The sequence below is a fragment of the Paroedura picta genome, chromosome 16 (assembly GCF_049243985.1).
Source record: "Paroedura picta isolate Pp20150507F chromosome 16, Ppicta_v3.0, whole genome shotgun sequence".
NCBI lineage: Eukaryota > Metazoa > Chordata > Lepidosauria > Squamata > Gekkonidae > Paroedura > Paroedura picta.
This window is the reverse complement of record NC_135384.1, coordinates 17970225-17982251: the sequence shown is the minus strand read 5'-3', so window position 1 is coordinate 17982251 and position 12027 is coordinate 17970225. Positions and strand designations below refer to the sequence as shown.

The following is a 12027-nucleotide window of genomic DNA, read 5'->3' as shown; positions in this document are numbered from 1 at the left end:
GTTGGGCAGTGGGCAGGAAGACCAGGGCTGGCTGTGTTAGGAAATGTTGTAACTGGCTCCCATCCCTTACAGCTCTCTTGTTGTAACCCTTTCCCTACAGAACAGTTTTGTGACTGGAGTATACCCTGCCAGTCCTTCCAGTTGGCTGTTTATGGTTACTGCTATCCTGGTAACCCAGTACTCTCGGCTTGACCCCTCCATGGGCATGATTGGAAAGATCAAGGAACACCTGCCCGTCAGGTATAGTGCTGAGAAGGAACAGGAGGGTGGGGGCCAGTGGGTCTCACTACTTAATACATTATTCACTCCTCAAGGCCCCCCCACCCCCGGGTTCCATCAAACAGACATCTGTTCTGAGATCCAGGGTGCAACTTGATTCCCAGGTGTATTGTTGGGCCCATTTCAGATCAGAACCATGCTGTTTGGGGAGAGAAGGTCTAAGCCTTTCTGTGTCTAAAACAGCCCCTTGAAACTGATGTTTACCTTTAATGGGAAACACTTTTGTAGCCCAATGGTTAAGGTTGACAGCTCCGGAGATTTGGGGGAAGGGCCTGGAACGTGCAGGGTTTGGGGAAGAGATGAACCAAAATGCCAAAGAGTTCACCCTCCAAAGCAGCCATTTTTCCAGGGGAACTGATCAGAGTTGTCTAGAGAGTAATTGGAACAGCAGGAGATGTTCAGGTGCCACCTGACAAGTGGCAACTCTACCATAATTGAAGGGCCTTGGTTCCCTGCAGTTGTTTCAGATTGGAAAAACCACATGGGGTGGATTTCAGCTCTCTCTCTCTCTCTCCACCAATACTCCCTATCTGATTCAGGCCCTTTGCACCTGGGAATTAAACTTCACCTGAAAACTCTCAGTGTAACTCTGCTTAACAGAACACAATACAGACTCTGAGGACTGTCCTGAGAATAATATATCATATTGTTAGGCTGCAAGATGCTCTTCAGAGAAGTTAATTAAAATCACACACAAACACACTTTAGAGATGTTTCTGTGTCAAACTCATAGAATCATAGAATCATGAGTTGGAAGGGACCTCCTGGGTCACCTAGTTCAACCCCCTTCACAATGCAGGACACTCACAACCCAATTGCTCCTCCACTGTAACCTGGCACCCCCTTGAATCTTCACAGAATCAGCTTCTCCGTCAGATGGCTCTCCAGCCTCTCATTTAAAATTTCCAAAGATGGAGAACCCACCACCTCCCGTGGAAGCCACTGAGAAACCACTCTGTCAGGAACTTCTTCCGGATGTTTAGATGGAATTTCTTTTGAATTAATTTCATCCCATTGGATCTGGTCTGTCCCCCCTCAGTCATCTCCTCTCCAGGCTAAACAGGCCAAGCCCCCCCAACCTTTCCTCAAAAGGAAAAGACACTTTTCTGTCCAGAAGATACTCGGGAATAGCATTTCAGGGCTCATTTGGGCTGCAGGGAAGGTAGGGAGGAGGCCAGAAAGCTGCACTCCATGGACAGAGGTTCTTCTGTCAGCAGAAACCTTCCTTTGGATCTAACCCATTGTTTGATGTAGTAGTCAAGAGAGATTTGTAGTGCATAAGACCAGATCATTGCTGTGTAAACTATACAGGTAATTGGTTAATTTAGCAACAATGCACCTTGCTTCCCTTTTCAGTTTCTTACAAGGGTTTGGAGTTTTATTGTATAACTAGCTTCAAAGCCCGTTCCTAAGAACAGGCCTTGAAAGGGCCCCCTCCCCTGGCCTGGCAACTTAAGGTGGCTTTGGGCTGCAGCTCACAGCCAGATCAAGTGGGGCAGGCGGGGGCTGGGCAGCTCGTTAAGCAGGGCTGGGACAGAGCTCCTTAGCAGGCAGTCAGCAGGCCAAGAGGCCCTGCACTGAGGTGTCTGAGAGCAAAGAGGCTAGGGTCCAGGGATGGAGGGCGGGAGCTGCAGGGGCAGGGCAAAGCTGCCTGCACCCTGATTGGCCCTATTCTAACTTGGACAGCCGGACACATCCGACCCCCCAGCCTGTTTCATAAATATATAGAATAACAATAATGGATAAGCATTGGACAGCCGGACACATCCCACCCCCCAGGCTATTTCATAAATGTTGTTGTTGTTGTTGTTGTTGTTGTGACTTGCCTCTTCCCGGAGGCTCGAGGCAAGTCACAGCATTAAATCCCCAATAAAACCGTACAATAAAATCCATAAAACCCCAATTACACAATAATACACAAAATGAAACAATAGAACAGATGCGGCAAAACCTCCAATGGTGTCTATATAAGTTACCCCAGATAACCCATTCTTGAGGGGTGATGGGTGATTGAAAACAGAGGGTGCTGATTACATTTTGCTACTGCTGCCATGCTGCTATAAGGGGGGCCAGATCTTCCTTGCGGCCCAGATTCATCCAGCGACCTGGCGGAAGAGCTCAGTTTTACAGGCCCTGCGGAACGCTGTAAGCTCCCGCAAAGCCCGTAGCTTCTCCAGGAGCTCATTCCACCAGGTAGGGGCCAGGACCAAAAAGGCCCTGGCCCTGGTCAAGGCTAGGCACGCTTCTCTGAGGCTGGGAATGACCAATAGGTTTGAACCTGCAAAGCTTAAAGCCCTGCGGGGGGGCATAGGGTAACAGCCAGTCCCTCAGGTACACTGGGCCCAGACTATCAGACTGGTATGGGTCGAGCACCAAAGTTTCCCCAGGAATGCCAGGAGCTGGTCCATCGCGGCCCGTTCCACTATCTTCCCAAGAAACGCTAAGTGCGCAACTGGTCGGTAGCTTGCTGGATCCTTATGTATAGAGGAGCAACAATGGATAAGGCTGGTTTTTAATCTACCATCATAAGCCACTCAGGATTGTGAAATTCATAGCCTACAGGTGCTACTTACTTAAGCGCCTTTAGATTAAGGATAAATCTTATCAAGGGTCATTAGACTCAAAAGCTGTAACAGCATTTGTCTTTCAATGGACAGTTTACCTGATTCCCAAATACTAGTCTTTATCCTTGCTATGAGAGCCAGCTTGCGAGCTTCCTAGGGTTATTTTTTTGGCCATTGCTGAGAAAGTTCTGTAGTATATGGTTTGCAAGAAAAAGACTGCAATAGGGGTGGGTGTTTGTTTAGTCCAGAGCAGAGGGGGTGAAATCTAGAATTGAGGATTATGCTTTTGTAAGATGATAGATATGCTTTAGGGTTTTTTAATTTTAATTCTATCTCTCTTTCATTTCTCTTCTCCATCACACTGACTCTAGTGACTACCTGTCAGATCAGAGCCAGAATGTCCTCAGTGCCTTGGCGTTTTCCACGGGCCTGTGGCTGGCCCTCATCTTGACCATGCGTTGCATTCTCAGGCTGCTCCTGTGCTACCATGGGTGGATGTATGAGGAGCACGGCAAGATGTCCAACATCACTAAGATCTGGTTGGTATGTATTGCATAAGAGTTGCAACACCCCCACCTTATCAAGGAGGGGATGTGGCTCAATGGTAGCGCCTCTGCTTGGCATGTAAAAGGTCCCAGGTTCAGTCCCCAGTCTCTTCAGTTAAAAAGATCAAGCAGTAAGTTGTGAAAGATCTCTGCCTGAGATTCTGTGGAACTATGAGTAGACAGCAGAGTAGACACCTCTCTCCAGTCTGATGAAACACCATTGACAACAACTCTTTGAGTGCGGTTCTCTAACCAATTCCCTATCCACCTAACGATCTGAAAATCCAGATTGCAGTCCTTCAACTTATCCATCAGAACATCATGGGGAACCTTGTCAAAAGCTTTACTAAAATCCAAGTAAATGACATCAACCAAATTTCCCCGATCCAGCAAACCTGTTACTTGGTCAAAAAAGGAAACTAGGTTGGTCTGGCAGGACCTGTTGGAGACAAATCCATGCTGACTTCCTTGGATCACCAAATTGTCCTCCAGATGTTTGCAGATCGCTCCCTTTAATATCTTCCCCACAACAGAGGTCAGACTCATAGAATCATAGAATCATAGAGTTGGAAGGGGCCATACAGGCCATCTAGTCCAACCCCCTGCTCAACGCAGGATTAGCCCTAAGCATCCTAAAGCATCCAAGAAAAGTGTGTATCCAACCTTTGCTTGAAGATTTCCAGTGAGGGAGCGCTCACCACCTCCTTAGGCAGCCTATTCCACTGCTGAACTACTCTGACTGTGAAAAACTTTTTCCTGATATCTAGCCTATATCGTTGTACTTGAAGTTTAAACCCATTACTGCGTGTCCTTTCCTCTGCAGCCAGCAGAAACAGCATCCTGCCCTCCTCCAAGTGACAACCTTTCAAATACTTAAAGAGGGCTATCATGTCCCCTCTCAACCTCCTTTTCTCCAGGCTGAACATTCCCAAGTCCCTCAACCTATCTTCATAGGGCTTGGACCCTTGGCCCCAGATCATCTTCGTCACTCTCCTCTGTACCCTTTCAATTTTATCGATGTCCTTCTTGAAGTGAGGCCTCCAGAACTGCACACAGTACTCCAGGTGTGGTCTGACCAGTGCCGTATACAATGGGACTATGACATCTTGTGATTTTGATGTGATGCCTCTGTTGATACAGCCCAAAATGGCATTTGCCTTTTTTACCGCTGCATCACACTGCCTGCTCATGTTTAGTTTACAATCCACAAGTACCCCAAGGTCTCGTTCACACACAGTGCTACCTAGAAGCGTATCCCCCATCCAGTAGGCATGCTTTTCATTTTTCTGACCCAGATGCAGAACTTTACACTTATCTTTATTACATTGCATCTTGTTCTCATTTGCCCATTTTTCCATTGTGTTCAGATCTCGTTGAACTCTGTCTCTATCTTCCGGAGTATTTGCCAGTCCTCCCAATTTGGTGTCATCTGCAAACTTGATGAGTAGTCCCTCCACCCCCTCATCTAGATCATTAATAAATATGTTAAAAAGTACCGGGCCGAGCACCGAACCCTGAGGTACCCCACTACTCACCTCTCTCCAGTCTGATGAAACACCTTTGACAACAACTCTTTGAGTGCGGTTCTCTAACCAATTCCCTATCCACCTAACGATCTGAAAATCCAGATTGCAGTCCTTCAACTTATCCATCAGAACATCATGGGGAACCTTGTCAAAAGCTTTACTAAAATCCAAGTAAATGACATCAACCAAATTTCCCTGATCCAGCAAACCTGTTACTTGGTCAAAAAAGGAAACTAGGTTGGTCTGGCAGGACCTGTTGGAGACAAATCCATGCTGACTTCCTTGGATCACCAAATTGTCCTCCAGATGTTTGCAGATCGCTCCCTTTAATATCTGCTCCATTATCTTCCCCACAACAGAGGTCAGACTCACTGGTCTGTAGTTTCCCGGGTCATCCTTCCTCCCTTTTTTGAAGATCGGAATAACGTTTGCTCTTTTCCAGTCCTCCGGGACATCTCCAGTCCTTAAAGAGGTTCCGAAGATGATGGACAAGGGCTGTGCAAGTTCTCTGGAAAGTTCTTTGAGTACTCTCGGGTGCATTTCATCTGGACCAGGGGATTTGAACTCATCCAGTGCAGCTAAATGCCTCTCGACCACCTCTCTATCCATGTTAACCTGCCACCCAGACACTATCGTTTGGCTACAGCCATCTCTAGATGTGCCTAAACACTTTGACCTGTGGGAAAAAAACAGATGTAAAATAGGCACTAAGCCTTTCTGCTTTCTCTGCATCTTTCGTTAGAGTTTGTCCATCCGCACCCAACAGCGGGCCTATTGCCTCCTTTACTTTACGTTTGCTCCTCACGTAACTGAAAAATCTTTTCTTGTTACAATGGGCTTCCCTGGCCAATCTTAGCTCACTCTCAGCTTTGGCCTTTCTGATGATTGATCTACAGTGCCTAGTAACCTCACTGGTCTGTAGTTTCCCGGGTCATCCTTCCTCCCTTTTTTGAAGATCGGAATAACGTTTGCTCTTTTCCAGTCCTCCGGGACATCTCCAGTCCTTAAAGAGGTTCCGAAGATGATGGACAAGGGCTGTGCAAGTTCTCTGGAAAGTTCTTTGAGTACTCTCGGGTGCATTTCATCTGGACCAGGGGATTTGAACTCATCCAGTGCAGCTATATGCCTCTCGACAACCTCTCTATCCATGTTAACCTGCCACCCAGACACTGTCCTTTGGCTACAGCCATCTCTAGACGTGCCTAAACACTTTGACCTGTGGGAAAAAACAGATGTAAAATAGGCACTAAGCCTTTCTGCTTTCTCTGCATCTTTCGTTAGAGTTTGTCCATCCGCACCCAACAGCGGGCCTATTGCCTCCTTTACTTTACATTTGCTCCTCACGTAACTGAAAAATCTTTTCTTGTTACAGTGGGCTTCCCTGGCCAATCTTAGCTCACTCTCAGCTTTGGCCTTTCCGATGATTGATCTACAGTGCCTAGTAACCTGTAGGTACTCTTCTTTAGAGCTCTGTCCTTCCCTCCATTTCCTGAACATTTTCCTTTTCTTTCTTAGTTCCTCTTGAAGTTCTCTGTTCATCCAAATAGGCTTCTTAGAGCTCCTGCAGTGTTTTCGTATTTCTGGAATAGTCATTGATTGAGCATGCAATAGCTCTTGTTTGAGTAGCGCCCACCCTTCACATGCTCCCTTCCCTTCCAGCATTCTCGTCCATGGTATGACACTCATCATGTCTCTGAGTTTATTAAAGTTTGCCCTACGAAAATCCAACATCCGCGTCTGGCTACAAGCTTCCTTGGCTCCCCATCTCAAAAGGAATTCTATGAGGACATGGTCACTTCCCCCTAGGGTCCCCACCTCCTTCACCTCATCCACCAACTCTTGCCTGTTGGTCAGTATTAAGTCCAGTATGGCTGAACCTCTTGTGGGTTCATCTACCATTTGATAAATGAAATTGTCAGCCAGGCAGGTCAGAAACTTGCAACTGTAGGGTTGCCAGGTCCACTGGTCTGGGCGGGGGCTCCTCACTTTCTGGATGTACCTCATCCCCCAAACTCCCTCCCACAACTTGCCCCAACTGGGAGTGGCAGCAGACAGACAGACAGACAGACAGACAGACAGACAGATAAAACAAACCCTGCAATAATGCTGCATTTTAATGCAGCATGTTGATGTCACCCAGAAATGACATCAGCACGTTGAGCTCTTCAGGGAGGGGTGTGACACTCTGGTTTTTAGGCAAACTCTCTGATTAGAAGCAAATTTTACCATAGAATTTGCCCAAAAGCCAGACTGTCACCGCCCAATGTTTACGATGTGCCATTATTTCCAGGTTATGGCGGCAAATTGAGTCACTCACCTGGCAACCCTAAATGACTGTGAGGGACCAGTGGTCTGATTCAGTATAAGTCAGCGTCATGCATTCATTTTTGGGAAGTGAGTAAAGGGAATATGAACCAGATATTGACAGCTGGGCCTTTTGAGGTGCTCTGGATTTTAAAAATCCTCATGGCTTGAGTGGGTCCTCCTGTCAAGCATCTAGATGGCGCTGGAGGTAACTTGGGCCTCATCCCCTTTTGCCTCAAGTCTTGCTTTGGAGGCTAAAGGAGTTGGAGTCACAGCCCCCCCTGTGGGAGACAAGAGTCACTGCAGGGGATGCTAGCTGCTGCTATTCCTGTCAAGGGGTAATTCAGGTAATATTCATAAACTTAGCACTAAGCAGCAATGGACAGCAATGGCCTTCATTGGAATTGGCCACCAGGAGCAGGATTCCGGTACTTAGGAAATATAGTATGTCAGGGAGAAGACTGGGCTTAACATTCTCCCCTGACTTCTGGAGCAGTGGACCCCAACCCGCAGGCCGCGGCCCGGTGCCAGGCCGTGAATTCCTTGGCGCCAGGCTGCGGCTCCCTCTCCCCGCCCCCACAGTAAAAAACTTCCCAGACACATGCTTGAAAGTGCCGCGCATGTGTGATTTCGGCCGCGCATGGTGCATGTGTGCATGCGCGGCCCGGCCGCACATGCACGGCATGCGCAGGCGGGCAGTTGCCCTGCCGGTCCCCAGCCTCAAAAAGGTTGGGGATCACTGTTCTGGGGGCATGGAATGTTTTGTGTGAAGGAATGTTGAGTCACATATTTGGATTTACCACCTGAGAGAGAGAGAGGTGGGGAGAGAAGCTGCTTAAAAAAACTAAGTGGAAGGGATTGGAGGGAGGGGGAGATCAGAGCTTTGTTCCAGCTTAAAACCCATATGTGGTTTACCTTCATTGCAGGCTCTGGTGAAAATCTTTGCTGGTCGGAAGCCCATGCTATATAGCTATCAAGCCTCGCTACCTCGTTTGCCTGTTCCAGCTATCAAGGATACTATGCAACGAGTGAGTATGATTGCATTCTGCACCTTGCTCTCTCTTTTTAAATTTGCACATGTTAGATTCAGAGGTGGGGCTGGAGACTTCATGGAATCACAGCTGATCTCCAGCCCTCAGAGATCAGGTCCCCTGAAGAAAACAGCTGCTTTGGAGGGAAGGCAGTAAGGCATTAAACCCTGACAAGGTCTTTCCTTTCCTCAGAGTACTTACTTCACTTGGCATTTCTTATGCTGCATTAAAAAAAAACCCAAGCACGTATATCTCTAAAGGTTTTTTTTTTCCCCTTTCAAAATACATTGGGGGGCTTTCCTCAGTAATAGTTTGTGGAAGTCTGGTTCCACCACTGGTCAAGTGTATTGCTATGCAAAGCTGCTAGCTAAGTCTTTGATACTAAGAAATTTCTAGGGACCCTTCACCAAGATCTTCCATTAAAATTCCATCCCTGTTTAGGTGTGAAATTCTTGCAACTCCTCTGCTTTTCAAACATCTGTTCATTAAGAGGAACCAAGTTTTTCTTTTCCAGTCTCCAGTTGTAAGCTGCATCACGTCCAGCCTGGGAAGGTGCACTTCTGGTCCCTTCCTCCCCAACCAGAGGACCTCCATCTTTGAAAGATTCAATTTGAGATGGATTGTTTTAAGCCATTCCATCGCTGCTTCCAGGCACTGGACCAATGTAGTAAGAGGGACATCTGGCCAATCAGAAGGTAGAGCTGGGTGTCATCTGCGTACTGGTGGCACCCAAGCCCAAAGCTCTGTCTGGACTAGCTGGGTGATAGGGCACATGAAGATGTTAAATAATGTCAGGGAAAGAATCGCATCCTGCAGAACCCCACAAGGAAGGTGGCAGTAATGCAATTGATCTTCCCTGATCACGAACCTCTGACCTCGACCACAGAGAAAGGAGATAACCCACTAAATGGCAATTCCTCAGATGTCCATGTTGACAAGGCAGCAAGCAAGAAGCTCGTAGTTTACCACATCAAATGATGCTGTGAGATCGAGCAACACCAGCAGTGCTGACCCGCCTCAGTCCAACTGTTGCCAGAGATCATCCATCAGGGAAACCAGAGCTGTCTCGATCCCGTGGCCAGGCCTGAAGCCTGACTGTAATGGGTCCAGAGCTGATGTTTCTTCCAATTGATCTAATGGGTCAACATGAATCAAGGACAAAAGTTCTTGTCTTCAGAATCCTTAATAATAATAATTGAAACAGCCAAAAACTACTATCCTAGGTACTATTTACATCCATTGGAGTTCCTCAGTTGTGTAACAATAATTGGACATAATGCAAAAATTCAAGTAGAGTTCAAGGTTTCCTAGAAATCAGAATAGAGGTCATAGAATCCCAATTATGGTGACAGTGATGGACACATGGCTTCCCCATCACTGCCTCTTGTGCTGCTGTTATTAGTCAGGTCCTAGCAGCACCAGTACGGCTTGCTATTTACAGCCTTCCAAGGCAAATAAGATGAAATGTCAGTTTGTCCCACCTCATCTTCTGGAGGACTTCCTTGTCCAAACTGGTTTCTCCAGAGGAAATGTGCAAGAATGGGCTGGTGGATGGATAGTGACCTAAAGCAATGTAGGGGTTCTTTGCTGCCACAGTCTTTTGATTACATACTTCTCTTCCCCCACCCAGTACCTTGAGTCCATACGACCTCTTATGACGGACAGTGAGTTCCAGCGTATGACGGGCCTTGTCCGTGACTTCGAACGCACCTTGGGACCTCGCTTGCAGTGGTACCTAAAGCTTAAGTCATGGTGGGCATCCAACTATGTGAGTGGTCTTCAAAAGGGGAGAGGGGGCTCCTTCAGGTTTACATGCAGTGTGTGTTTCAATTCTCCTTTTGGACTTCCCCAGGTGAGTGACTGGTGGGAAGAGTATGTCTATCTCCGTTCACGAGGCCCTCTGATGGTAAATAGCAACTATTATGCGATGGTGAGTTTCAGAATTGGAGAAGCGTTTTGTTATTGTTGTTGTTGTTGCTATTAATTTTCTAGGCCAGCCCTCTCTGCACAGCTTACAAAATAAGATTTGTAGAAAGATTAAAATCATAAAATATAACCATAAAAATAATTCATAGACCAGTAGTTGTTAATGATGGATAGCAGTGTATGTCTTGTGTGCACATCAGTTGGAGAGGGTCCTACCCTTTAGGCTTCTTTGACCCCTCTTTGTGCTCTCATTTTGTAGGATTTCCTATATGTAACCCCAACCCCTGTCCAAGCTGCCCGCGCTGGCAACCTCGTCTACGCCATGTTGTTGTACCGACGGAAGCTCACTCGAGAAGAGATCAAGCCTGTAAGGGAGAACAAAATCTGGGTACTGTGGTGGGATTGAGGGGAGAGTCGCTGGGAACTCCTCCCCGAATAGTAAGGTGGGGATTGGGCTGGGACAGAACTCAAGGCAGACCCAACCGATCTAGCTGTTATCACTTTTCCCAGAGGGCTCTTTGCTAAAGTTTATTCTGGATCCAGCCATGTTCACTCATGAACTTAAACCCCCATTGCAAAATTACCTAAGCTATTATAGATCAAATGCAGCCCTGTGTGCAGGAGCCACATTTTAAGTCACCCTGTTTACTGTTAAAGCAGCACACATCTGAGACCCTGTGGCAGTAAAGAACATAAGCAGAGGCCTGATGGATCAGACCAGTGTGGGTCCGTCTAGTCCAGCATCCTGCCTCACAGAGTTGCCAGCCAGTTCCTCTGGAAGGCCAACAACAGGGCAGAGAAGCCAAGGCCTTCATAAAAACATCAGAAGAGCCCTGCTGGATCAGACCAATGATCCATTTTGTCCAGTATCCTGTCTCACACAGTAGCCAGATGGTTCCTCCGGATGGCCAACAACTGGGCATAGAAATATAGGCCTTCCCCTGACTGTCTCCTGACACTCTGGGATTCAGAGGCTTAGTACCTCTGAATATGGAGGTTCAACTCAGTCACTATGGCTAGTAGCCATTGATAGACTTATCCTCCATGAATCTATCTAATACCCTCCATTGTTTCAGAAGATCTTTTTTGAGTCAGAAAGCATCATTTTCAAACAAGGGGAGGGAGGTGACCCAAAGTTCTCACGGTTTTGGTTCTCTTGTTCTTACTTATTTAACAACTCCCTTTCTCTGTTGACTTTAAAATGTTCCTTAACCATGCCAAGTTCATGGATTTTTAAAAAATAAACATTTCTCAGTTTTTAAATATTTTCTCTCAATCTAATCATGGGGCCCCCCTCCCATCTCAAAACAGAACACAGTCCCTAGTTCCTGCATCCCCCTCTGCGCAGCTCAGTGGGAACGTCTCTTCAACACCACCCGGATACCTGGGGTGGGGCTGGGTAAGTGACTCAGGGGATACTGTCAAACAAACCTCTCCCTGCCCCTGGCTAGGTGGCTTTTTGCAGGGTGACTCTGCTTTACGGTGTCTCGATAGGCTGAGGTACCAGGGTTTTACTCTTGACACTCCACTGTTCTTACTGAAGGTTGGTTCCTACAAATCTTTCACTGCCTGAAGTCTTTCTGGACTTTCTGCACCCCCTGCTGTTTGTCCTGGGGACACACATGTGCAAAGCTCAGACCTCCACTCTGCCCTCTTAGATTTTGAGCTTCACCCGCACACTTTGGCTTGAATTTTCCAGTTATTGGGAAGAAGGGATCTACCTGCTTGTGTTGGAGGGTACTTTATGTTGTTTGAGGCTGAGAGTCTTGTTTTCTTTAATGTTTTCTTTGTAGGCATAACATCTTGACTGCTTCTCTTTCTGTTTCTCTCTTTTGCCTCCTCTGCCTCTGCT

The 12027-nt window shown here is 47.1% G+C and overlaps 1 protein-coding gene across 7 annotated transcripts in view; it reads left to right on the top strand.

Moving 5' to 3' along the window:
- The window catches only part of CPT1C (carnitine palmitoyltransferase 1C), a 55725-nt gene that overhangs the window by 25520 nt on the left and 18178 nt on the right, over positions 1 to 12027 (top strand). For 6 of the 7 annotated variants that reach the window (XM_077314080.1, XM_077314079.1, XM_077314081.1 and 3 more), the window contains 6 exons: positions 101 to 240; positions 3215 to 3386; positions 8145 to 8246; positions 9880 to 10017; positions 10102 to 10179; positions 10435 to 10542. In XM_077314080.1, coding sequence (XP_077170195.1) covers positions 101 to 240; positions 3215 to 3386; positions 8145 to 8246; positions 9880 to 10017; positions 10102 to 10179; positions 10435 to 10542 — 738 coding nt within the window. Of the gene's footprint in view, positions 1 to 100; positions 241 to 3214; positions 3387 to 8144; positions 8247 to 9879; positions 10018 to 10101; positions 10180 to 10434; positions 10543 to 11486; positions 11575 to 12027 lie in introns of all 7 variants that reach the window. The other variant, XM_077314084.1, reaches the window with a different exon arrangement.